At 45.8% G+C, this 25,260-nt stretch overlaps 1 protein-coding gene across 6 annotated transcripts in view; it reads left to right on the top strand.

Annotated features, from left to right (window-relative positions):
- Positions 1-864: 864 nt before the first annotated feature.
- The window catches only part of LOC147011393 (ubiquitin carboxyl-terminal hydrolase 1-like), a 28,544-nt gene continuing 4,148 nt past the window's right edge, over positions 865-25,260 (top strand). For 2 of the 6 annotated variants that reach the window (XM_085857704.1, XM_085857705.1), the window contains exons 1-13: positions 1,359-1,583; positions 1,754-1,854; positions 2,870-2,984; positions 3,085-3,189; positions 3,446-3,855; positions 4,062-4,480; positions 4,703-4,813; positions 4,955-5,153; positions 15,318-15,742; positions 16,696-16,770; positions 17,159-17,227; positions 17,427-19,046; positions 19,179-19,326. In XM_085857704.1, coding sequence (XP_085713830.1) covers positions 1,563-1,583; positions 1,754-1,854; positions 2,870-2,984; positions 3,085-3,189; positions 3,446-3,855; positions 4,062-4,480; positions 4,703-4,813; positions 4,955-5,153; positions 15,318-15,681 — 1,845 coding nt within the window. In that variant the 5' untranslated portion in view covers positions 1,359-1,562 and the 3' untranslated portion in view covers positions 15,682-15,742; positions 16,696-16,770; positions 17,159-17,227; positions 17,427-19,046; positions 19,179-19,326. Of the gene's footprint in view, positions 1,050-1,358; positions 1,584-1,753; positions 1,855-2,869; positions 2,985-3,084; positions 3,190-3,445; positions 3,856-4,061; positions 4,481-4,702; positions 4,814-4,954; positions 5,154-6,446; positions 6,872-7,819; positions 7,916-8,010; positions 8,093-8,284; positions 8,354-8,554; positions 8,729-15,317; positions 15,743-16,695; positions 16,771-17,158; positions 17,228-17,426; positions 19,047-19,178; positions 19,327-19,975; positions 20,489-25,260 lie in introns of those variants that run through there. The other 4 variants (XM_085857707.1, XM_085857708.1, XM_085857709.1 and 1 more) reach the window with 4 other exon arrangements.

Below are 25,260 nucleotides of genomic sequence, written 5' to 3'. Positions count from 1 at the left end.
CCAGTCCATGAGACTGGGTACCCTAATTACCCAGTCCATTAGACTGGGTACCCTAATTACCAAGTCCATTTGACTGGGTACCCTAATTACCCAGTCCATTTGACTGGGTACTCTAAGTACCCAGCCCATTAGACTGGGTACCCTAATTACCCAGTCCATTAGACTGGGTACCCTAATTACTCAGTCCATTAGATTGGGTACCCTAATTACCCAGTCCATTAGATTGGGTACCCTAATTACCCAGTCCATTAGATTGGGTACCCTAATTACCCAGTCCATTAGACTGGGTAACCTAATTACCCAGTCCATTTGACTGGGTACCCTAATTACCCAGTCCATTTGACTGGGTACCCTAATTACCCAGTCTATTAAACTGGGTACCCTAATAACACAACCGTAGTTATCTATCCACCCACACAAGCCCGTTCAATACCAATCTTGTATATCGCAATAACTACGGTAATGGGAGGATCTCGATATACAATTGATGACGTTACTGTTGTAGTTGTTGTTGTTTAACTGTGGGAAAGGGAAAGATCTCTGCTCTTCAGTTTGCAGTGTCGAGGATTTGTAATGACAAGCTTTACACACGTGACGGCGATAATTAGATCAGTGATGATCGTTTATTTATTTTATTATGATGTACGGTACTTGTACTTGTACTGTTAGCATTACGTGATGATTTTACCGTTTTTTTTTTAAACAGAATTCATGTTTTTTGAAAAAATAAAAAATCCTCTTTTTGTACTGATGAGCACAATAACATTCATAAACTCGAGAACATGAAAGTTTCCAGGTAATTAATTTAACAAACGTTGATAATTAGCCGCTGCGCTTTGCGTCTTCACTCAAAACCATTGTGCTATTGTTGCCATGGTAGCGACAACAAAGTCATTGTTCGGTTCGAGGACAGGAGCCTTTGCAAACGGTCGTGTTTTGTGTTGCTCGTCCGTCTCGTGGATAAACATATTCAGTTTTCTCTTATTATAATCGTTTAAACGTGTGGGACAGATTTCACTCGTTCGAAGGAACACGACGTGAGCATCATGGTGAGTTTGGAGATATATTACCGGATTTACAATGTACGATACCTTCATGATCCGCGGGTGTGTGCTCGTCTTACCGTAATGTGAACCGATGGTGACGTTAATCCGGCTGTCCTGTTTGCTTGCACGAAACACGTGATTCTTTTAACCCTGCCCGACCAGATTCCCACAATAAAAAAATACGTCACTCTGTGAATGAGACCAATGGATCGCCATGTTTTACGTTCCGATTTGTTTCCACTTTACATTCTGTAAGTTTTTCATCATTGACATCCGACAGATGAGCCAATGATTTTGAGCGGCCCTTGATTGATACCTTGTCGAAGTTTCGAATTGATCATTTAAACAGGACCCTCTGACACGTTTGGACGAATTCAACCGACAACAAGGTCGTTCGAAATTGACGTGTTTTGTTGTGGTACAGTCTTCAGCTGTAGGTAAATTTTTGTTCGTCCGGTTCAAGCCCCAACATGCCTCAGATCTAACAGCTGTGGTGCGGTTGGAGGTAAATCCAAGATGGCTGCACACATGAAGAAGGTATCACGTGACCGTGGTTCGCCCATTCGCACATCCCCGTCCTCCACCTCCTCCCCCTCCACGTATTTTGTGTTCGGACCGTTGAAAACCTCTTCATCAAACGATGAACGGAATAAAATGATCCCTTTGTGATATTTGCTGTTAATTGTAATAATTATGATTCCTCTCAGGGAGCTCGGTGTTCCAAGGTTTGGAGAAGTGAAACATCTGATTTAACACGACCTAAAGCTGTAGATGCTGATGATGTGGAAAACGAGGAATCATCGACGAGGTTTGTGGGGACACGTGGGGAAAAGGGAAGGCACGCCGAATGGGGAAAGTGTGTGTCGGTACAAAACAAATAACGACGTAATAAATAGATAGAGAGGACATGCAATCCTTTTACTGGTCCTTTAAAAGTGTTTGGAATCCGTGACACTCACCACACCCACTCTCTATGTTACACATCTAATTGTAATGAGATGTATAGAACAACAAGGGAAATGTTGGAAATTGATAATTAAATGTTAATAAATCAATTAAATAATATATTCTTATTGATCTCCAAGTTTAGTACAAAGTGAGTCCTGAAAACGATTGATGGGACAATGATGGACAAATGGACAATTATTTTACACATCAACATAAATCTGATCAACTCAACGCGAACATGTCTTATAATTGTGTTTACATTGTGTGTGTGTGTGTGTGTGTGTGTGTGTGTGTGTGTGTGTGTGTGTGTGTGTGTGTGTGTGTGTGTGTGCGTGTACAAGATTTAAGTATGTGGAAGGTGTGTGTATGCTTGTGTATTGAATGTTTGTGTGTGTATGTGTGATTTTGATGAACTCCAATGAGTTTAAAGCCATTCAAGATGTTCGTGGGAAGGCTTTGGATGGTTAAAATTGAAGAGGTTTCTTGTGCCGAGGGCTCAGGGTGGGGAGCGGACCCCATTTCCCTCTGTGTACGTATGTAATGTATGGAGTAGCACCTCTTCCTGTGGAATGGGTTCTTCGTTTCTTTGTATAATATATTAACAGCACCATACCTGGTCCCATGAACACCATTTTTCATGTTTCAGAATTTTGATCCCACTTGATTCTTGTCCAAATCGTTGTGACATCCATCATTATCATCGTGCAACATAAGATTGTGATGATTGTAACCTCATCATCAAAACGGTCATGAATTGTCATTCCTTAAATGCAGTTCCAATCCTATAAATGGGAGAATAATAAAAAAATGAACACGTGAAACTGATTCATGAATATGAACACACAAGTGTCATAATGTGACGATGATGATTGCAGGCCGCGAGAAGTCTCAGATGGAGACGAGAGCGGGGAGAATTTGATGAACGATGGTCCACAGTTCACCGGCCTTGTGAACCTGGGGAACACCTGTTTCCTTAATAGCATCTTGCAGGTGAGACTTCACCCTTTACAGGTATCGGACTGTCTTTTTTTAATGGCAATGAGCAAGGAATCAATGAAAATGACCAAATTGTTATTGTTGTTTATTTTAGGTTGTGTTTCATTGCCCCTTTCTGGGTTCTGACCTCAGAGAGATTGCCGACCTCTCGAGGAAGAACAGAGATGTCATTCTGAATAGGGTACCCGTGCGTGACCAGGTATGTATTGGCCACCAATGTGTTTTTCTCTTTCTTCCTTCCTCGTGACAACATATCGTTTTTCATCGTCCTGGAAATTAATCACAATTCATATTTCCATTGGACTATTCTTCATTGAAAGGATGGTCCTGTGTGAAGCCCTTGTTGGTTTTACCCTATTTGAAGGGTAAAGTTTCTCCATGATCTACATTTCATGTCTGCACCATTAACACTGTAATAAACGTTGTTCTTTGTTGTATATTTCTTTATATTTCAGGAAACTGCAGCACACCAGCTCGAGTTCATTCAGAGTCTCAGTAATGTCCTGCAAGACATGGCCAATCCACGTATCTTGGAAAGGTCTCCTGAAACAGATGAGACCCGCAGCAAAGACGACGCCAATCCACCGATCCCTCAAAGGGATCACATTGTCGTTTCGTCATTCATGCAGGAAAAGCAAAATATTGAACAGGCTGCCCATCAGACATCCCATGAAGATGCTGTGAATGATAAAGTGTTTGCCAGGATGTACCAGCAAAAGGAGTTATTTCGATATTTCCACAATATCTCGCTCTCTATGGAAGAAAGAGAGAGTGAAGGAACCGATTGTTTGCACGACGGCCGGTGTTATTCGAAAACGACATTGGAGTCTCCGATCGTATTACGTAAACTTATCGCTGCACTCAGGTGAGATGGGACACAATAGTGTGTCCATTGAAATTAAAGTCAGATATTTGACATGGTTGCTCGGAGAGAGGACATTTCTTCAAGTTAAATGCACGTAATTATCTCAGCTTAGATGTCATAAAGTGTGGTTCAGAGTATGAAACCAATTTATCTGACTTATCCCTGTTTGACAACACTGGCGGCTGTTGCTTTTTGCACATTTGCAGGAACTTGGACCCAATGTACAAGGGAATGGGACAGCAGGACCCCCAGGAGGTACTCCAGTTCATGTTTCACCAAGTAAAAGAGGTGTGCCACCTTATTCAAGCTGCTGATGTCATTATAGCAGCTCAGAAGAAGCAACCTGAACCATTGCCTCAAAATTCACAAGAAGACGTTCATGTTGGATGTGATACGCTTGAGGAAGGCCCGACTAACAAGCGTACAAAAAGCCGGTTTAAGAAATGGACATCGAAGGTCGCTCGAAGATTCCGGAAGTTGTGCTGCTCGTCATCGCATAGTGCAACGAAGGAATGTGAGCCCAAAAAGGAGGAAATCGAAGGAGGAACTGGTAACTCTGCACCCCACAGAGAAGAAAAGAAAAATATGGAAGAATCAAATGATGACCAGACCTTCAGGAAAAACGGTGAGGAAACCAGGAAAACTGAAAAGAAGGGAAATACCGGATGTAACGGATGATAAATGAATACACGAAACGATGATGAAAAGTGAGCCTCACTGATGGGCCTTATTTACATTAATCGTGATGTAACACAAGAAAAAAATTATGTACTTTTTTCATTTTGTTTTTTTTTTTGTTCCTCTTGTGATATTGATTGTGATTTCTCCTTTTCATCACCGTCTGCAGGTCATAATATGTTTTTGGGACAAACGGAGACAACCACCAATTGCTTGAGATGTGGGAATGTCACATCAAGGAACGAAGACTTTTTCAACCTCGGACTTAGTTTTCATCCCGGTTAGTTATGTTTTTCTCCCTCAAAAACTTTGTGTTTTTTCTTGAAATCCTTCCTTTGCTGATGTTGATTTTCTCAATGGTAATCAAATTCGAAACTCTTCCCGATGTCATCATCTCTCATCTCCCTCTGAACTCTTGCAGATATGTGGAGAAATAACAAGACCGAACCAGTTCCACTTGAGTATTTGTTTAACGTTTGGGCTCGAATGGAACACCTTGATGGGGATAACATGTATATGTGTTCTTCATGCAAGTTGAAGGTCATGGCAAGTTCCTCCACCTCAATCTCCACGCTCCCTTCAATGTTAGGGTTACACCTCAAGCAATTCAAAATGGACAGGTAATCCAGCAATCGCTTCACTCACCATCAAACTCCCATCATATTCAGTCTGTTCGTGCTCATCCTTGGTTAATGATGAGATCAGAGATGCTAATAAGTGATTAAATTAGGACATGGAGTACGTATATTGTATATCAGTTTCATTTTGTGTGTTAGCTGAAACCTTCGCATATCAACAAACAATTGTCAGTGACTTCCATTGGCCATTGATTGTTCTGATGGAAGGGATGTATGGGGACTCGGCAACATTATAGACTTGTGAGAGAGAGGTCTTTGATCGTGTATGTGCAGGCCGTCTTGTATCAAGCAATATACGTTACAACTTGTCACTCATGTCCCCTTTACAAGGAACTTTAACACAGGAGGAGGACATTCAGCCCATCAAGCCTGCACAACGGTTACCGACCTGTGGTGATTGTCCGTTCTCTATCCTTTCTCCATGTTCAGCATCAAGCAAGGAAGCAGCACGTACCATTTTCATAGTCTTTGGGATGATTCGGCCAGGGTTTGAACCACCGAGTTCCCAGACACAGAGCGAGTGCCCGAATCGTTTTGACCCAGAATCTGGTTGACGTAAAGTCACAACTCTTACCGATTTTGACAAAATACCTGACTTGCATTTCAATGGCCACATCATCAAGTTCCATCTCACCTGAGTGCACCAATAACTTTGGGTCATATGAGGGAACAATCTCAGGTCATTTTGGAATAACAGCACACCCATCATTTTGCAAACTTTCATGTCCTGCACATATTCCCTTTCATTCGGAGAGTCCGAGACATGGGCGGAATATTTCACAAATTCCAATTTCTGGTACAACCTTGCAGGCTCTTCATCATGCTCGATGACGCTCAGAATGAATAAGAATGGTGTTGAGAATGTCCTTGTTGTTGTTTGTTTTCCATCAAATTCTCTGAGCTCATCAGACAAGAAGTGAAACGAGAAAGTCCCTGAGTGGAGAAACTCAAGATGCAAAACGAATGAAAGTAATCATGAAAACATTGATAATACGGACATGAAGAAACGTTGCTGCAGTGGTGACAATATCAGAGAATCGAGCACGGTTTTTAAAAAATCCATTGATATTTAAATATCTATTAATAATGGTGGTGTAAGTAAGCTTCGTATCACAAGATTGGCCTCTATTAAAATATACTTTCCATGGTGTATTTCAATATATTCACAACATGGGAGAATGTGCTTTGGTAAAATGTCATCCTTCATTTAATCCACCAATATCTGTGAGTTGTACCTGTTTGTCCGAACAATCCGTCTTTCATGTATTTATCCAGGCACGGAAAAGCATCCAAGTTGAAAGTCTCCACATCCATTCCCGAGCACCTCTCGCTCAGAAGATGGTGTTCCCCCGAGTGCATCGCTGATGATGTAGACCCCCAGTACACACTCTTTGCTATCATTGCACATGCGGGTCATGGCCTCAACTGTGGACATTACACCACCTATATCAACACTGAGAAAACTACAGAGGCTGCCCATCGGGAAGAATGTCATGCATTTGACAGTCAGGACAAATGGGTCCATTTCAGTGATGAACATGTCACAGTCATGAAAAATGATGACATGCAGAAGATCCTTAGTTCATCAGGTGTGCATGATAAGACGCCATACCTGGTATTCTACAAGCGCACCAACTGATTCAAAGTGTTTTCCATGGGTCGATTGCCAATGGACAAGTTAATGGAGACAAGCCAAGAAGGTAACCTTTTTCTCTTTTTTTTGGATACTTTACATGATCGAGGCTCATGGAAGAGTGAAAGCAAAATGGAAGGGAACGAAATGGAAATGGGGAACATCAACAACAAAGTAAAAATGAGAGTGAGATCAAAGGGAGAAGGACACATGGGGGTGAATGAGCGGCACACAAGTTGAAACGCAGCAAGAAAAGGAAGGGGAAATGGGGGGGATGAAAGAGAAAAGGAACGAGAAGGGCACTCGGTAGATCCAGGCTGAACGGTTTGTGTTTTGTATTCCAATGATAGGCCGGCTCTGTCTCCGGACCTGCACCAAAATTGAATCTGCTTGTTCTTGTCACCGACCCGATCATCCACTTAGTTTTTTCTTAATCCATCCACAAGTTTTTTGAGATATTGTGCTCCAAATAGTTTTGGTCCCATCTCTCAATGGTGAAGAAGCACTGACATTCTCGAATCCGGATCTTCACCAATATCGAATCAATTCGTCCATGTCACACACCCAACCTGTCCACCAAGATTCGTCCGAATACATCCGTAACTTTTTAAGATGTCCTGCTCATTGACAAAAAAAGAGGGGGTGAAAACTTAACCGCCATCCACCTTCGGCGGCGGACATAACAAAACAACCGACAAAACAAAGGAAAAGGGGTGAGGGAGAGGGTGGGGGGATAGGAATCACAATACCTGGAAAAAGCAAGTGCTGGGGAATGGGGTAATTTGGGATGGAAGAGATCATGAGTATAGATGGTGGATGATCTGAGCGAGAGGGGAATAGCTGTCTTGAAGCCATGGAGGGAAGAATGGGACTGAACACAACGTATCTTTCTGGACGACCCCTGTCATGACTTTCTGTTATATTTTTGTCCCTGTGCTGCTGCTTGTGTTTTTGTTCAGTTTTCATTGTGAAACCGTACCATGTTGTTCTGTCTTGTCAAATTTCTCTCTCTGAGGGTTTGAATGATGGTGCACAGTTCATCGACCGAGTGAACCTGGGTAACAACTCCTTTCTCAACAGTATCGTGCAGGTGAAACTCTTCCCTTTAAAGGTACCGGATGTTTTTTAATGGCCATGAACAAGGAATCGATCAGAATGACCAAGTTGATATTTTGTATTTCACATTCTGTTTCGTTGCCCCTTTAGAAGTACTGACCTGAGAGAGGTCATTTCATTCTTGAGGAAGAACAGAGAAGTCATTCTGAACATAGTACCCTTGCACACCCAGGTATGTAGCCTGGTGTTAGCTTCATGGTTGAGGTGACTGGCTTAAGATCTTAAAGTCTTAAGTTTGAGCCTGTCAGCTCAGGTGGATTAACATCAGGTGGAGTTCACTCAGCTTGTCATCATTCTGAGATTGATGAAATGAGTACCAGTGTACTGGTGCAATCTCTTAAATATTTGTGCAATCTCTTCGCAGGATGACCGTGTCATTCCAAATACGACATTGGATTGGTGTCTCGTATTACGCAAACTTCTTTGCACTCAGGTGAGATGGCACATGATAGTGTGTCCATTGAAATTCAAGTCAGGTATTTGACATGATTGGTTGGAGAGAGGACTTTGCTTCAATCCAAATGCATGTAATTACCTTAGATGTCACAAAGTGTGGTTCATAGTATGAAACCAATTTATCTGACTTATCCCCTTTTGTCGATACTGACGGCTGTTGCATTGTGCACATTTGCAGAAAATTTTATCCGATGTACAAGGCAATGGTACAGTAAGACCCCCAGGATGTGCTCCAGCTTGAACTGTACCCAGGTGAAAGAGGTGCGCCACCGTGTTCAAGCTGCTGATTCTATCTTAGCAGTGGAGAAGTAAATTGAATCGATACTGAGAGATGGACAAGAAGACGAAAAAGGTGGGTGCGATATGCTTGAGGAAGGCCCGGCTAAAAAAAGCGTATAAAAAGTCGGTTTAAGAATTGGAATTCAAATGTCGCTCGAGGATTCCGGAAGTTGTGCTGCTTATCATCGCGTTATGCAACAATCTCAGGTCATTTTGGAATAACAGCACACCAATCATTTTGCAAACTTTCATGTCCTGAACATATTCCCTTTCATTCGGAGAGTCCGAGACATGGGCGGAATATTTCACAAATTCCTATTTCTGGTCCAACCTTGCAGGCTCTTCATCATGCTCGATGACGCTGAGAATGAAAAAGAATGGTGTTGAGAATGTTCTTGTTGTTTGTTTTCCATCAAATACTCTGAGCTCATCAGACAAGAAGTGAAACGAGAAAGTCCCTGAGTGGAGAAACTCAAGATGCAAAACGAATGAAAGTAATCATGAAAACATTGATAATACGGACATGAAGAAACGTTGGTGCAGTGGTAACAATATTCGAGAATCGAGCACGGTTTTTAAAAAACCATTGATATTTAAATATCAATTAATAATGGTGGTGTAAGTAAGCTTCGTATCACAAGATTGGCCTCTATTAAAATATACTTGCCAGGGTGTATTTCAATATATTGTGACGTCCACGGGACTTGAACAGTCCCGCCAACGTAGAATGAGCCGAAACGATGGAGGCGATTTATTTGTTTATAACCCAAACATGGCGGTTCTAATCGCTCTACCGCAAACGGGACGAGGAACGTGGCACGAGTCACTTTTCACTGAGTTGATGATGTTTATTCCTTTTTTTATTATTACTAGAAATAACAAGACTCGGCAAGAAGAGGGATCCGGGGCGATTCGACGGGATGGTGTGGGATCGGGCGTGGGGAAAAACACAGACAATTCCAATGAATATAGAGATCTCAAACCTCTAAGGCGCCAAGTTCACACACACACACACACACACACACACACACACACACACACACACACACACACACACACACACACACACACACACACACACACACACACACACACACACACACACACACACACAGTAGCTATTTCTGGTGGTCAGGCTGGACCGTGGTGTGGACGCAACTGTCCCTGGATCGGCGTCGGACGAGCCGGCCTTGCTCTCGTCAGGGGGGGCAGGAGAAACCGCGGTGCTGTCGACCTCCTGGTCCTGGCCCAAGTCCGCCCACAGCCGCCAGGGAACCAGCTCCGGTGCCAAGCCGCGAGCAGGAGAGGGAGGCAGGTCCACCCGCCGCCCGACCCCGCACTCCGAGTCAGCAGAACCCCAGAGCCAACCGAGGTGAGGCACGAGGCTCGGCAAGGCTCCTAGGCACGATCAAGAACACGATCGACTCAGCACAGCAACCAGGACGCTCTCTGCCGCCACAGCTTCCACACCAAAAAAACACGAGCGTTCTGGTTGTAATCTTCTTCTTCTTCCTTTTCAACCCCGAACAGAACCTTTTTATCCTTCATCCTCGTCACTCCCAATCGAGCCGTTTATTGGCCCACCGCCATCGCCTTCCGCCAATCGTGATCACGGGGCGGAGCCATCCGCTGCACTGTCCTGTGACGTCACGGCCAGTCTTCAGAGAATACCAAAAGTGGTTTACGCAGACACACTTACCCTATCCCGTGTCCCTATCTAATTACGTGACATTTATCATTTCCCCCTTGAAGAAATGAACATTTACTAGACAACTTATCACCACTGAATCACTACTTATTACATCGAGATCCTGGTAAACTCGAACAGCATGGCATACCTAATTAAACATCCTGATTACCCTTTGAATGCATACCCCTCCTCAAACGTAACACTGCCCCCTCCTCTGGTACCGCGGCTCCTGCAAGGTATATCACAGGCGCTACCGTACCAGCCTTAACACTTACTGACTCACACCTAATTAACCTAACGAAATAAAGTAGGAGGGGCAATGGGCAGCGAGTCGCAGCTAACTTACCTATCCTGCTTAATGTACTACCCCCTTATGGCCTTATCCTCGCCTAAACAATCATTCGTTTTTTGTTTTTTTATTTTTTATTTCATGAGAGCACTGAGCGAAGTTGCACTCCATCTTCTAGATCATCGCTCTTGCCCAGCACTCTTCCAGTGATCTGGGGAGGGGAAACAAAAGGTTCCACAAAAACACAACACTTATACTTTACATTCCTACTCTAAGCCTTAACGACACTATTCACAGGATATTTACACTTGACCGCCTCCCCCAGTGGATGCTAATAGACCCAGCGTCACCTGGGGAGCCAATTTTCAAATTTGCTTGCCCCAAAATTATGCGGACATCATGCCCTTGCTGCACCTGTCAAGTTGTGTGGGATCGGGTGGGACTCACACATCTTCACAACACTCACACTATGGTCATCATCACATTTCTAGGTCATGGTCTTCATTTTAATCATGCAGGCTGAATCCCTTCATGGCCGTGGGGTGGGTTACCACAAGATGATGGGGGCATCTCAGGTGCAACCATGCCCAGAGGTAAGCTTTAGTCCAACCCGGACGCTTCTCCGCCCCGCTCCCTTTGATTCCCTCCCCCCTAGTAGCCATCAGCTCTAATCCCGTACAACACTCTGGAAGGGGTCTCACTGGCTCCTCTGGCCTTCCTGGGTCGCCAAGGTCCTACCCGCCTTGGTCGCCCAACCAGACCCTCTCCCAGTTGCCTCCAGACACTGTCACCATTAGCCACCAGGTGGTGAATCTCCTTGAAGGGGGTCGCAATTCACGCTCACCGTGAGCTTCAGCAATCCCTGTGGACAAGCACATCATCCCCACCCACAAAACCCACATGACTCCCCCACCCCATCGGCCTTACATGTGACACCTGCATTTCTAACACTTTGCCGACCATGACCTTCCCTGTTACCACACCATGTCCAATAAAAAAAATCAATGTGTGCACCATACATTTTACTTCTTAACTTAAAACAACTCACACAGCACTTCTCACCCGATCCACGCACCAGCCATTGGACAGCCACTTGTGCCCGCTTTGTTACCAATTACCCACTGTCCCGATTGTCACTCTAAAACCCAGCAGAACTTACAAACCCATGCCAATTTTCCCACAATTCATTTTTTTCCACTAAAGGAGGCACTTCGCCACAATCTCACCTACCGTGCATGGCCCTATATGCTCAGCCCGATCTAGTCTCCCGGACCCCCGACAGTGATCTCCGGACCCGACCTATGAAAGGGCATCTCGGATAGACCTGGCGGTTCAGCAGGAGGATTCACCCTCTCCGAGTCTAAAAGTCTATTGGAGGGTCCCTCTATCGCCGGGTACCGGCAATATCGTTGCATGTGTCCTCTTCGCCCGCACCGGAAACAACTCCCCATAAAAGGCCCCCGTGAGTATCGGTGAAATGTCTCTTCCGGTTCCGGACCCCCTCGGCCATAATCAAATTGCTCTATTGGCTGGGCTGGACCCCGCCGCTTTGGCGCACTAACTGCCGGATTATCCTTTATCAAACTCGACAGTTTCTGGCAAATTTCCTGAAACATTTGGGTAATGCCAATTTCTCCCAGCCCCCCTCCCTGATCCTGGATCTCCGCCTGTCGGACCGTCACCGATGGCCTCTCGGGCACCCGACCCGGCCGCCTCCACGAGGCCAGCCTGGCTGCGCACTCAGCCGCTCGGTGAACAGTGGGTGGATCCTGTAGCTCCACTAGCGCTCGGACCTCAGGGTCCGGAAGAGCAGCTAAAAATTTCTCTTGTGCCAGTCTGTCTCATGCCTCCACTGTAAGGTCCCGATACGCGATCCTGACTGAATGTCCTGTGCCAGCTCCTGCACTGTCTCACCCGGCTTTAATCTGCGGTGCTGGAGCTGGGCCCGCACCAGATCACAGTTTGCCGCGAACCCAAACCGACGGCTCAACGCCTCGCAAATGTGGGAGCTGGTCAACATCCCCTCCACGATCACGTTTAACACATCTGCGGCTGGTCCCCGCAACATTGCCACCAAATTCCCTGTACGTTCCCGCTCATTCCACCCGTTTAGTCGGGAAATGCACTCAAATTGCGTCAGAAAAGCTTCAACGCTCCCTGACCCGTCGAAATTTACCAGGGGGATCACTTTTACGGTGGCCCGCTTCTCAGTTTCTCCCTTGTCCGAATCCAGCCCAGGGATCAAACACCCTTGTGGCTGCGTATCCAATTTCGGAGCCCACTGTGGCCAAAGATGTTTTGTGGTGAGGGTCTCATGGGTCAATTTTGCCTCCTGTTCCAAACGTTGAATGGACCGATTCACCTCTTCCCGTAGGATCTTCTGGGCCTGCACAACCTCCTCCAAGGCTCCATCGCGAGTTTGTAGCTGCTCCTCAACCAACCCGGACACTCTACTTACAAAAGACAGCTCTACCAGGCCTTTGTCCAAGACTTCATCTTGGCTCATAATTTTATCTTGTTCGTCCAAACGAGCCTCCAATCATTTTACCTCCTCCGCCAAATTCATCCCTTGCTTCCTCAGCTCTCCCCACTCTTCAACTTGCAGCTGCATACGAGCATCCACACAGGCACGATGACGTTCCAGGCTTTCATCCACTTTATCAACCCGAATGTTCGTTGCATCAATTTTATCTACCAATTTTTTCCGCATATTTTCCCCCTCCAATGTAATTTCTACCTTTGTTTCCTCCAATCTATCCTCGAATTTACTTTGTATTTCGCCCAATTTAACATCCACACACTCCTGCATCTCAGTTTTCATTTTCTCCATCTTTTCCCCCAATTCATCCCTCATTAAATCAATCCGTGCACCCAACTGTACCCCCATTACCCTCAATTGATCTGTCATTTCTGCCCTCCGTGCCGTCATTTCTGCCCTCTGTGTCACGAATTGATTTTCCATTTGTGCTGTCATTTCTGCCCTCTGTGTCACAAATTGATTTGCCATTTGTACCGTCATGTCCCCTATTAAACGTTCCAACAGTGTCTGGATCGTCATCGCACCGGTTTCCGGCACTGCTGGCCCCGTTACGGGCAATGAAGCACGGTCCACGCTCGGAATGGGGGAGGTTCCAACCCTACTCCTGTCTCTCCCCTCTTCCCCCGACTCGCTGCCAGACACGTGGCCTTCCTCCTCAAACATCTGCACATCCGCCATGGTGCAGAAGTCCCGTTTGCCGCCAATTAATTTAAATTTGAAAAATCCCGCCAAAATTTTCCCGCGCTCGCGCGCTTTTCTATAATAATTTTATATTTCAATTCGTGGCGAGATTTTAATCCTGGTATATAATTTAGAGGGGTTCGAACATCCAACACCCTGACACCAATGTGACGTCCACGGGACTTGAACAGTCCCGCCAACGTAGAATGAGCCGAAACGATGGAGGAGATTTATTTGTTTATAACCCAAACATGGCGGTTCTAATCGCTCTACCGCAAACGGGACGAGGAAGGTGGCACGAGTCACTTTTCACTGAGTTGATGATGTTTATTCCTTTTTTATTATTACTAGAAATAACAAGACTCGGCAAGAAGAGGGATCCGGGGCGATTCGACGGGATGGTGTGGGATCGGGCGTGGGGAAAAACACAGACAATTCCAATGAATATAGAGATCTCAAACCTCTAAGGCGCCAAGTACACACACACACACACACACACACACACACACACACACACACACACACACACACACACACACACACACACACACACACACAAAACGTAGCTATTTCTGGTGGTCAGGCTGGACCGTGGTGTGGACGCAACTGTCCCTGGATCGGCGGCGGACGAGCCGGCCTTGCTCTCGTCGGGGGGGGGGGGGGCAGGAGAAACCGCGGTGCTGTCGACCTCCTGGTCCTGGCCCAAGTCCGCCCACAGCCGCCAGGGAACCAGCTCCGGCGCCAAGCCGCGAGCAGGAGAGGGAGGCAGGTCCACCCGCCGCCCGACCCACACTCCGAGTCAGCAGAACCCCAGAGCCAACCGAGGTGAGGCACGAGGCTCGGCAAGGCTCCTAGGCACGATCAAGAACACGATCGACTCAGCACAGCAACCAGGACGCTCTCTGCCGCCACAGCTTCCACACCAAAAAAACACGAGCGTTCTGGTTGTAATCTTCTTCTTCTTCCTTTTCAACCCCGAACAGAACCCTTTTATCCTTTTTCCTCGTCACTCCCAATCGAGCCGTTTATTGGCCCACCGCCATCGCCTTCCGCCAATCGTGATCACGGGGCGGAGCCATCCGCTGCACTGTCCTGTGACGTCACGGCCAGTCTTCAGAGAATACCAAAAGGGGTTTACGCAGACACACTTACCCTATCCCGTGTCCCTATCTAATTACGTGACATTTATCATTTCCCCCTTGAAGAAATGAACATTTACTAGACAACTTATCACCACTGAATCGCTACTTATTACATCGAGATCCTGGTAAACTCGAACAGCATGGCATACCTAATTAAACATCCTAATTAACCTTTGAATGCATACCCCCCCACTCAAACGTAACAATATTCACAACATGGGAGAATGTGATTTGGTAAAATGTCATCCTTCATTTAATCCACCGATATCTGTGAGTTGTACCTGTTTGTCCGAACAATCCGTCTTTCATGTATTTATACAGGAACGGAAAAGCATCCAAGTTGAAAGTCTCCACATCCATTCCCGTGCACCTCTCAGTCAGAAGATGGTGTTCCTCCGAGTGCATCGCTGATGATGTAGACCCCCAGTGCACACTCTTTGCTATCATTGAACATGCGGGTCATGGCCTCAACTGTGGACATTACACCACCTTTTTCAACACTGAGAAAACTACAGAGGCTGCCCATCGGGAAGAATGTCATGCATTTCACAGTCAGGACAAATGGGTCCATTTCAGTGATGAACATGTCACAGTCATGAAAGATGATGACATGCAGAAGATCCTTAGTTCATCAGGTGTGCATGATAAGACGCCATACCTGGTATTCTACAAGCGCACCAAATGATTCAAAGTGTTTTCCATGAGTCGATTGCCAATGGACAAGTTAATGGAGACAAGCCAAGAAGGTAACCTTTTTCTCTTTTTTTTGTATACTTTACATGATCGAGGCTCATGGAAGAGCGAGAGCAAAAATGGAAGGGAACGAAATGGAAATGGGGAACATCAACAACAAAGTAAAAATGAGAGTGAGATCAAAGGGAGGAGGACACATGGGGGTGAATGAGCGGCACACAAGTTGAAACGCAGCAAGAAAAGAAAGGGGAAATGGGGGGGGGGGGAATGAAAGAGAAAAGGAACGAGAAGGGCACTCGGTAGATCCAGGCTGAACGGTTTGTGTTTTGTATTCCAATGATAGGCCGGTTCTGTCTCCGGATCTGCACCAAAATTGAATCTGCTTGTTCTTGTCACCGACCCGATCATCCACTTAGTTTTGTCATAATGCATCCACAAGTTTTTTGGGATATTGTGCTCCAAATAGTTTTGGTCCCATCTCTCAATGGTGAAGAAGCACTAAAATTCTCGAATCCCGATCTTCACCAATATCGATTCAATTCGTCCGTGTCACACACCCAACCTGTCCACCAAGATTCGTCCGAATACATCCGTAACTTTGTAAGATGTCCTGCTCATTGATAAACAAAGAGGGGGTGAAAACTTAACCGCCATCCACCTTCGGCGGCGGACATAACAAAACAACCGACAAAACAAAGCAAAAGGGGTGAGGGATATGGTGGGGGGATGGGAATCGCAATACCTGGAAAAAGCAAGTGCTGGGGAATGGGGTAATTTGGGATGGAAGAGATCATGAGTATAGATGGTGGATGATCTGAGCGAGAGGGGAATAGCTGTCTTGAACCCATGGAGGGAAGAATGGGACTGAACACAACGTATCTTTCTGGACGACGTCTGTCATGACTTTCTGTTATATTTTTGTCCCTGTGTTGCTGCTTGTTTTTGTTCAGTTTTCATTGTGAAACCGTACGTCGTTGTTCCGTCTTGTCAAATTTGTCTCTCTGAGGGTTTGAACGATGGTGCACAGTTCATCGACCGAGTGAAGCTTGGAAAAACCTCCTTGCTCAACAGTATCCTGCAGGTGAGACTCTTCCCTTTAAAGGTATCGGATGTTTTTTAATGGCCATGAACAAGGAATCGATCAGAATGACCAAGTTGATATTTTGTATTTCAAGTTCTGTTTCGTTGCCCCTATATAAGTTCTGACCTGAGAGAGGTTATTGAACTCTTGAGGAAGAACAGATAAGTCATTCTGAACATAGTACCCTTGCACACCCAGGTATGTAGCCTGGTGTTAGCTTCATGGTTGAGGTGACTGGCTTAAGATCTTAAAGTCTTAAGTTTGAGCCTGTCAGCCATTGAATTAACATCAGGTGGAGTTCACTCAGCTTGTCATCGTTCTGAGATTGATGAAATGAGTACCAGTGTACTGGTGCAATGTCTTAAATATTTGTGCAATCTCTTCGCAGGATGACCGTGTCATTCCAAATACGACATTGGATTGGTGCCTCGTATTACGCAAACTTCTTTGCACTCAGGTGAGATGGCACATGATAGTGTCCATTGAAATTCAAGTCAGGTATTTGACATGATTGGTTGGAGAGAGGACTTTGCTTCAAGCCAAATGCATGTAATTACCTTAGATGTCACAAAGTGTGGTTCATAGTATGAAACCAATTTATCTGACTTATCCCCTTTTGTCGATACTGACGGCTGTTGCATTGTGCACATTTGCAGAAAATTTCATCCGATGTACAAGGCAATGGTACAGCAAGACCCCCAGGATGTTCTCCAGCTTGAACTGCACCCAGGTGAAAGAGGTGCGCCACCTTGTTCAAGCTGCTGATTCTATCTTAGCAGTGGAGAAGTAACTTGAATCGATACCGAGAGATGGACAAGAAGATGTAAAAGGTGGGTGCGATATGCTTGAGGAAGGCCTGGCTAAAAAAAGCATATAAAAAGTCGGTTTAAGAATTGGAATTCAAATGTCGCTCGAGGATTCCGGAAGTTGTGCTGCTTCTCATCGCGTTATGCAACACAGGAATGCGAGTCCAAAAAGGAAGGAGTCAAAAGGGGAACTGATGACTAAAAATCCCACAGACAAAATAAAAATACTGAAGGATCAAATGATGACCAAACCTGCAGAAAAACGGTGAGCCAACAAGGAAAACTGAAAAGAAGCGAAACAACGGATGATAAATACGAGGTGTGTTCAAAACGTATCCAACCTTAATTTTTCGTGCGTAAACAAATAAGCTAGGGAGGCGTGGTTTGGTGCACGTATGTGGGCGATCCTAATCCATATGCGTGAATATTTTCCCGCCTGCAGAAGCTCTCAGTCGCCGACAGACCACCGATGAGTGAGGAAGTGTAAGTGAGCGCCGTCGGATTTTCGTTTTTGACAAAATGACGGAAAAACGTGAACAACGCTACTGCATCAAATTTTGTGCAAAGCTTGGCGATTCCCAAGTGAAAACTATCCGCAAGATTCAACAGGCCTTCGGGAACGAAGCAATGGGCACCCCACAGATAAAAGAGTGGTACAACCGCTTCAAAGATGTTCGCACATCAGTGGAAAGTAAAGCATGTTCTGGTAGGCCCTCAACATCCCGAAATGAGATCGTCATTGACCAAGTGAGGACCCTGCTGATGCAGGATCGTCGAATCACGATCAGCGAACTTGCAGACGAGGCGGCGTCAGCATTGGATCCGTTCATTCCTTTGTGACAGGATTTGGGCTTCAGGAGAATCTCAGCGAAGTTCGTGCCAAAGCTGCAAACGATCGAGCATAAACAACTCCGTTTGGAGATCGCACAAGACATGCTGGAGACTGTGAACAGTGATCCCAACTTCTTCAACACAGTGATCACTGGCGATGAGACCACAGTGAGCCATCATTTTGTCAAAAATGAAAATCCTACGGCGCTCACTTACACTTCCTCACTTATCGGCGGTCTGTCGGCGACTGACAGCTTCTGCAGGCGGGAAAATATTCACGCATATGAATTTGGATCGCCTACATCTGTGCACCAAACCACGCCTCCCTAGCTTCATTTGTTTACGCACGAAAAATTAAGGTTGGATACTTTTTGCACACCTCATATATACCTGAAATGATTGTGAAAATTGTGCCTCACTGATAGGCCTTATTTACATTTATAGTGATGTACTACTCTCAAACAATATGCACTTTTGTCCTTTGTTTGTTCCTGTTGTGATATTGATTGCGATTTCTCATTTTCACCACCATATGTACGTCATCAAACTGAGACAAACCACCTGTTGCTTGAGATGTGGGTGTGATGCATCATGGAAAGAAGACCCTTTCAACATTGGACTTCGTTTTCATCCCATTTGGTGATGTTTCTCTCGCTGAAAACCTTTGTGTTGTTTCCAGAGATTGCTGTTTTGCTGATGTTGATACATTTCTCAATGGTTTTTGAATGAGGAACTCTTCGTGATGATATCACCTCTCTTCTCCCTCTCAAGGATCGTCCACGAACAGTGAGAAATGGAATTCTTGACATAAACTTCAACTCCGCCACCGGAACCGGAAAAACATCAGCAGGGTTCAGTCCTGTCGAACTGGAAAAGGCAACACGCAGCGAGAGGCACCGAGGAATCGGGATGTCCTGAGGTATGATTATGTTCCCCAGATAATGTCAGTTACACCAGTGGCAGATTGGATTGAGAGATCTATCAAATTGCAGCAAACATGTAGTATGTTGGAGGTCCATATAATTTGGGATGGGGGAGAGGCACTGTGAGAAAGGACGGAGAAAGAGGGTCAGAGGTTAGGAGGCGTGTCGAGGGGGAGGGAGGCAGGACTATGTAGAATGAGACGTGGGGAGTGGAGAGGGGGCGGTGCCCCTGGGAAGCAGGGAGGTGGTGATGCACCGTGGGGGTGGTGCCCCTGGAAAGCGGAGATGGTGGGTGAGGCAAGTGTTTGCAGTCATTCAGGGAGATAGAGAAGCAGATAATGGAAAGCAGACTGGGAGGAAGGTTTTTGGAAGCAAGTACGTGGAAATATTTTTCATTTGTAAATTGCGAGGGTGGGATGAACAAGAGGAAACAAAGTTTGTTTGTTTTTGTCGTTTGTAAATTTTACTTAACAGAAAGAAAAGGAAGGAATTAAAACAAGGGTAGTACCACGTGTTAATACACTCCGTTTTACCAGTATTCATGCCGTGAACCAACATTAAGATCTCGCAGTTTCCGAACGTGCAATTAAGCCATTTGCAGTGTCAAACAAGCGCGCAGATCTGTGAACCTTTTGTCGTGTGTAGGTTTGCCGTGTTGATGAAACAAATATGAACACGAATGGTCATGCAGAAACAAACCTTGCAGATGAACAGTCAGCTTTGGGTGTAGAGCGTGTGAGCCCCGCAGGAATGCTCATGCAGTATGGATCTCACCCCGTCTCGAGCTGAACCGCAAGAAGGCGCGAGGTGGAGGGGACGGACAACCTTGGCGCATGTTGTGTGTTCCAAAGCTCTGTACGCTGCGAGAGCTGGCATACTAATCGAATCTCGCGAGAACTAATCCGTAACAGTCTCCAAACTGTCTTCCTGAGTTGGTATTAAACATTTTATTTTATGAATGTCTATTTCTCTTCATGCTTTAGTTGTTGCAGTATAATTTCTAACAAGACATTCATGTTAACAGATGTAGGATTATGACATCGTGCAGTAATCTTCAGTTCCTTATCCAGCACACAATCGCTTCTAATTCTGATGTTCACCAAGATCAAATTCACATACACCACCTTTCTATCTGGTATTAAAACACCCTTAATGACATTTGTTTTGCACTTTAAAGAGATCGTATTATAACGCCAAGGCTCTGTCATTCAATACAAGCCACAAACCCATTTATTTTGTTTACATGTCAAAAAAGCAATGGCGTGTGAGGAATCTGACGTGACTGTACATCCTCTGATAAATCAGTGATGTGAACTTTGCCTCATTCAGAGTCTTCACAGTGTACGGTGATGACCAATCCTTATCTCTACTTTCCGTGCTTCATAGTTCACAATACACAACAGAGCATGTTATATTCCAGTGAAATCTACTGGACCCGCACATGTTCCATTTTAACACTCACTTAATGTAAATAACTCAAATAATTAATACAACACTTGGTGTGACATACAAATCAGATATAAATACAAATATACAAGAGTTCTATCCTTTCAACTTATGACGAAAACAAATGAAGTTCTTTCAACTTGTGCTTTAAAAAAAACAATAAATTTCACGCTGAAGCTATTCAGCTCAATTTATCCCTCCAGGTTGGAACACCCAAATTATGTCCCAACCATAAAACTTACTATTTCCAATCATATCGGATATATATCGGATTTACAAATCCGTAACACCACCACACAATAACAATGCAACAGTTTCACAGCAAGCAAACTACCAAAGAGCACAATGAACAAACAGAAAAATCAAAAGAGGTAACTCGACAAACATTCGAAACACTTATTCATTCTCCCCCTTGGGGACTTGAACCTCTTAACGAGGGCATCCAACCCTCTCGCCGGGGACTTATAGCCCCCCTTCAAGGGCCTCCAACCCCTTTTCCAAAACCAGCAGGACCTCCAATCCTGTCCTGGAGGGATCCAACTTGTAGAATTTTTAAAGTGATTCTTCATCATTGAGAGATCGGGCCAAAAACGACATGTCGCATGACATCTCAAAAACGTTGTGAATGGATTAGGATGAAACTTGGTGGATATGTTGGGTGTGTGACAAGGATGAATTGATTCAATTTTATTGAAGATCCGGATCCGGATCCAATAATTTTTGGAGTGATTCTTCAAAATTGAGAGATCGGGCCAAAAATGATATAGGACTGTATAGTATGATATCAACAAATGCATTGGGTACAATATGTTCTTGTGGATCAGGCATTACGTGGTTGAGGTATGCGCTCTACCGAGTGCCCTACCAGTTCCGCATTGTATTCATAGACAGATAAATTATATAATTTGAAGAGGTTGTGTGAATGTCATGTTTATGCATGACAGGCATGATGGGCCACCACCATCATGACACAAGATTGGTAGTGTGGTACAAATAGATTTACGTAGATCTGTGGAAGCAATTAACGACTAAAATGACATCACATCAGAGTAGGTTTTTCAGTGATGAAATGGGAAAAAGTGATGACGTAATCTGAACGCAGCAGAAGTCACCTTTCAAATATGTTGGGGCGGAGTCGACGTACCTGTTAACGGAATCAACACGTTTTATGAAGACATCGTCCCGTATGTTCCAAGAAAAGATTGTTAGCCGTAATACAGGGAACATTGCCTCGTTTCCTTTCACAACATCGAATAATGAGCCGATCAAGATGAGGTCAGCATCGTGTGTGTGTGTGTGTGTGTGTGTGTGTGTGTGTGTGTGTGTGTGTGTGTGTGTGTGTGTGTGTGTGTGTGCGTGCGTGCGTGTACGTGTGTCCGTGGGCCCGTCTAATAAGTAGGAACTGCTGTTAAGTGTAAATGACTGTACATAACAAGTAGATGGTTGTAGTTCTTTTGTCGTGCTTTTGATGCTTGTATAATTGCATATGTGTTTCATTATAATAAATGTCCTTTTGTGAATGTAAACCTGCTCGTTGCGTCCATTCCCTCATTGACTGAACATTTCGTGTGTTGGGAGTTCGAAAGCCGTTGGTTTGCCGTAATAGGGGGACATTTGGACCGACGGTTCTCGGCGATTACGCCGCTCGGAATCGCGCACGGACAAGCTCGCCTCGGCGGTTTGTTCCGTACGAGTTCCGTCGAGGGTGGAATACCCTGGTAGTTGGATCACGTGGGTATTTAGGTAAATTGAAGATTGGCAATCGACCCTACCCCACGTGATCTTCCGATTGGCGTATTTCGGTTCTTGTACAACGACCCGTCGCTCGGAGTTATCCGGGCGGCGATCTATATTCCGGGCGATCGGTCGGGCTGACTCGACTTGTGGCTCCGATCAGAGCGGTCGGTTGGCGGCTGACGCCCGGCCCGTAACAGTATGATATTGTTACGGCTGTGGAAATTCGCAATACACCATAAAGGGTCCTCAGGTTAGATATATCGATAAGTTCATGTTTAGTTAGTCCACACCTGTTGTTTAGGGTAATGTGTGTGATTCATCTGGGCTGCGACACTTTGAGTTAGCCATTTTTCTCTCTCGTTATTTTGGACTATTAAGCCACCAACAACTCAAACACCACCACCTTCGACTCTTAACCTCCACAACTCCATCCCGAAAACATCGCTTCACCGCCATTCCCAAACGACGCCCGTTAACCACCAAAGCAAACCCCCCACCACCTTCGCCTTTCTCCTTCCACAACCATCAACCACACCACCAGTCAACACCGAATGTCTTGCTGTCCAGGGCCCGTTCGGTAATTGTTGCCGAACGCGTCAAGCCCCGCTGTGAATATCAAGCCCCCCTTTTAGGAGAGGAAAACGGATCAGGAAGGCTTCACGCCCCTTTTCTTCCACCCAATGACTGAGCATCGGGTGGCATGGCCCCACCTACGAACCCGCTACAAATGCATTCCTTTTAGGAGAGGAAAACGGATCAGGAGAGGCTCACGCCCCTTTTTCTCCGTCCAATGGGCGAGCGTCGGGCGGTGTGGCCCTGTCTCCAAGCGCGTTTTGATCCGCGAATCTGCATACAGGCTCCTCTCCCGGTCGATAAAGATGCGAGAACAACGCAGCTCCTGAGTGGAGAAAGGGGTGCAGAAAGTGGCGCAGAAAGTGGCGCTAGTCGGAAGTCGCGGAGTCTGAGAGGTTGTCGTTGCGGGGATCGGACGGCGAAGGGGACGGAACTCAGAGTGGAGGTCAAGGGACGAGTCGTGGAGTGGAGCAGGGACGCAGAAGAGGGCTCAGGGGCGAGAGTTCGCCGGAGTCGGTGCGGTCCTGGGACCCTGCTAGCGGAACGGGGCGTCCGCCATTCCCCTCTTCCGACCCGGAGCATCAACAATTCCCCCCCGCCCCCCATCCACGCTGAGATAGCGCCGGTAACCCCGTCCGTTCCCCAACCCAACCGTGGTGTCGACCGACCAACACGTGCCTGCGCAACGCACGCCTGGAGGAGCTCACCGACCATACCAGAGGCGCGGAGTCAGGCGCGTTACGCGGACATTGCGGCTAGACCGCCATCGCGCCACGAGGGCGCGGGTAAGACCCCTTCGGTCTCGTGGACCTGGCCGATCACCCAGGTCCCACGTTCATTTGGTCCACGGACCTGTCTGCCTCCTTGCCTGTGAAGGTGGCTTGTGGTTTCTTTGCTTTTTGTGTAAATGTATGTGTGGCGCCAGTCTTGTAAGTAAACTTGTATAAGTGTGCTGAAAATAATTGCCTTTTTTATTCGGTAGTAACTGCGTATTGTTCTTGCTTTGACTGTTATATGTACATTACTGTATGGCTGTGAATACGTGCTTCTCTGAGTGTGAATAAAAGTGCTTGTCAAATTGTTTCCCGTTTCGTTGCGTCCTTTCCTTCGGTTGAAAGTTCCATCTTGCATCACGTAAGGGATTGGGAGTGGGTGTAGACACCCAATAAATAATCTGAACCATCGAGGTCGACGATAACTCCGCTCGGTTATCCCTGCAGCACGGAACGAGCCGCTTAAGCGGTTCGTGTCCGGAGTCGACCTGCGGCGTGGTACAACTCCTCGGTACGCTACCAGCGCGGGTACTTAGGTATATCGACATTCGGCGATTGACACTATTTCGCGCGGGTAGAATGCGGACTGGGTTGTGGTGAGGTTAAACCCCCACCCGTGACTTGCTCCTGGCGGTAGTTCAAGGAGGGCACGACTGAATTGTCCTTTCCGGTGGGCGACGCGTTGCGATTTGAGTTATGTGGCCGATCGCACGCCGGGCGGGTGAAATTCCTAACAATATCAACAAATGCATTGAGTACAATGTGTTCTTGTGAATCAGGCATTACGTGGTTGAGGTATGCGCTCTACCGAGTGCCCTACCAGTTCCGCATTGTATTCGTAGACGGATAAATTATATAATTTAAAGAGGTTGTGTGAATGTCATGTTTATGCATGACAGGCATGATGGGCCACCAACATCATGACACAAGATGGGTCGTGTGGCACATATAGATTTACGTAGATCTGTGGAAGCAATTAACGACTAAAATGACATCACATCAGAGTAGGTTTTTCAGTGATGAAATGGGAAAAAGTGATGATGTAATTTGAACGCAGCAGAAGTCACCTTTCAAATTTGTTGGGGCGGAGTCAACGTACCTGTTAACGGAATCAACACGTTTTATGAAGACATCATCCCATATGTTCCAAGAAAATATTGTTCGCCGTAATACAGGGAACATTGCCTCGTTTCCTTTCACAACATCGAATAGAGCCGATCAAGATGAGGTCAGCATCGTTTGCGTGTGTGTGTGTGTGTGTGTGTGTGTGTGTGTGTGTGTGTGTGTGTGTGTGTGTGTGTGTGTGTGTGTGTGTGTGTGTGTGTGTGTGTGTGTGTGTGAGTGAGATTTTGATGGACTCCATTGTGTTTAAAGAGATTCAGGAGGTTCGTGGGAAAGTTT

This window comes from Eptatretus burgeri, chromosome 15 (genome assembly GCF_056783735.1).
Source record: "Eptatretus burgeri isolate ZD-2024b chromosome 15, Ebu_testis_v1, whole genome shotgun sequence".
Lineage (NCBI taxonomy): Eukaryota > Metazoa > Chordata > Myxini > Myxiniformes > Myxinidae > Eptatretus > Eptatretus burgeri.
The sequence above is the reverse complement of the archived record's forward strand: the minus strand, read 5'-3'. Positions and strand labels throughout refer to the sequence as shown.